The 1,830-nt window shown below is 42.1% G+C and overlaps 1 protein-coding gene across 1 annotated transcript; it reads left to right on the top strand.

Moving 5' to 3' along the window:
* The first annotated feature begins 991 nt into the window (after positions 1–991).
* LOC144477867 (uncharacterized) lies at positions 992–1,824 on the top strand. The gene is made up of 2 exons (XM_078195600.1): positions 992–1,007; positions 1,094–1,824. The coding sequence occupies exon 2, from the start codon at positions 1,153–1,155 to the stop codon at positions 1,705–1,707; it is 555 nt and encodes a 184-aa protein (XP_078051726.1). The 5' UTR covers positions 992–1,007; positions 1,094–1,152; the 3' UTR covers positions 1,708–1,824.
* Positions 1,825–1,830: the final 6 nt, after the last annotated feature.

The following is a 1,830-nucleotide window of genomic DNA, read 5'->3' as shown; positions in this document are numbered from 1 at the left end:
GCAGCCATAGAAAATATAGGAAATAGTCTGATCAGTGTTGGATTGGAATTGGCACCAAAAAAAACTAAATTAGTGGTATTCAGTAGCAGGAAAAAATACGCACATGGTATGATAGCAGTCCAAGTAAATGGACACACGATAAAGAACGAAGACAGTGTTGTGTTTCCAGGTCTCCATCTGGACAGAGCACTGAACTTTCGAGAGCACATAAACGTTGTCCATGCCCAGTGTTCAAGGGTAATGAATATAATCAAATTCCTGAGGGGGGTCTGGTGGGGTGCACACCCGGATACTCTTATTACAATATACAAATGCATGATCAGATCGAGGCTGGACTATGGGTCATTCATATACTATCCGAACGCTAAACACTTGGTCAGGAAGTTAGAATCGGTTCAAACGAGAGCAATAAAACTGGCACTGGGTCTGAGGATGAGCACACCTAACAACGTAGTTCTGGCGGAGGCTGGTATCCCACACCTAAGGGAGAGAGCAGCCTTTCTGGGAAAGACACATATGGTTAAAGTCATGTCGAATAGGAGTCATGCGTCCATTCCATATATTGAGGAAGTATCTCGATCGTTTAGAATGATGGGGACCTCAATATACAATAACACCTCAAGGGTGTTCCAGGAATGTGTCAGAGAAGTCATGAATATTGTAAACATATGCCATGTAGACACTAACTATACGTGTCAGACAATAAATTTGATAGAGGCATTGTCCGCAGCAGAATGCGACATAGAAACAGGTGCATATCTCCTGAATACCCAGTCTCCAAATAGGGAGTTGGAGGGATTAGTGAGAGCAAAATACGGCAATCATGTAGGCATTTACACGGACGGTTCGAAAATAAGCAGCGGAATTTCTACCGGGGCGGCCGTAGTGTGCCCTGGAAGAAACTATGGCTCGACGCTCAGTATGAACTCTAAGTGTTCGGTATTCACAGCGGAGTGTGCAGCCATATCGGAGGCCGTAAGCTTAGCGCTGAATAACTGTAAGAACTCGTATGTGATATTTTCAGACTCATTGAGTGCAATTACGTGCCTTAATAGTACTAGGATAAATGTTAGAACTAATAAATATATTATAGACATTAAGCAGAAGCTAGCTACATATAAGGCGATTAGTGGTAAGAATAGAATTATATTTATGTGGATACCGTCACACTGCGGTATCACAGGAAATGAACAGGCTGATAAAATGGCTAAGGAGGCAACACAGGAGCCACACAATCCTGAACTGGGGGTGCCGTTTACGGACTTCAGGGAGCAGTTCAAGGAAACAATGTGGGAAAACTTCCGAAGGACGCTGGAGATTGAGTTCAAATACAAGGGTACTAACTACTACAACACGCTGTACGAAAGCAGGAAGAAACCGTGGTATACGAAACAAAATAACTGGTCAAGGGAAACAATAGTGAGGATAGGTAGTCTCAGGTCCAATCATTACAACACAGGGGAGTCCCTGGCAAGGGTTGGTATCATCAACAGCCCGCAATGTGAATGTTCACATCCGGTCCAGGACTTAAACCACATTATCTGGCAGTGCCCGCTGAGAGATAATGGGAGAAGTGAGTTAATTAGTAAATTAAAGAGACTGAAATGGACGGTTCCTGCGGAAGCACAACAAATAATAGCAAGCAGGGACTCAAGGGTCACAGCGATATTATTAGCATTTCTAGTAAGAAATGAATTAAGACTGTAAACTGTATAAACCTAAGACTGTAAATAGTACAAAGAAAAAAAAAAAATCATGTGATAAAAGATAAAAGTTCCTAACACAAGGTTAAAATAGGCATAGAGTATATATAGGGATAACGTTAGGTTA

The sequence above is a fragment of the Augochlora pura genome, unplaced genomic scaffold (assembly GCF_028453695.1).
Source record: "Augochlora pura isolate Apur16 unplaced genomic scaffold, APUR_v2.2.1 APUR_unplaced_4665, whole genome shotgun sequence".
Taxonomy (NCBI): domain Eukaryota; kingdom Metazoa; phylum Arthropoda; class Insecta; order Hymenoptera; family Halictidae; genus Augochlora; species Augochlora pura.
The sequence above is the reverse complement of the archived record's forward strand: the minus strand, read 5'-3'. Positions and strand labels throughout refer to the sequence as shown.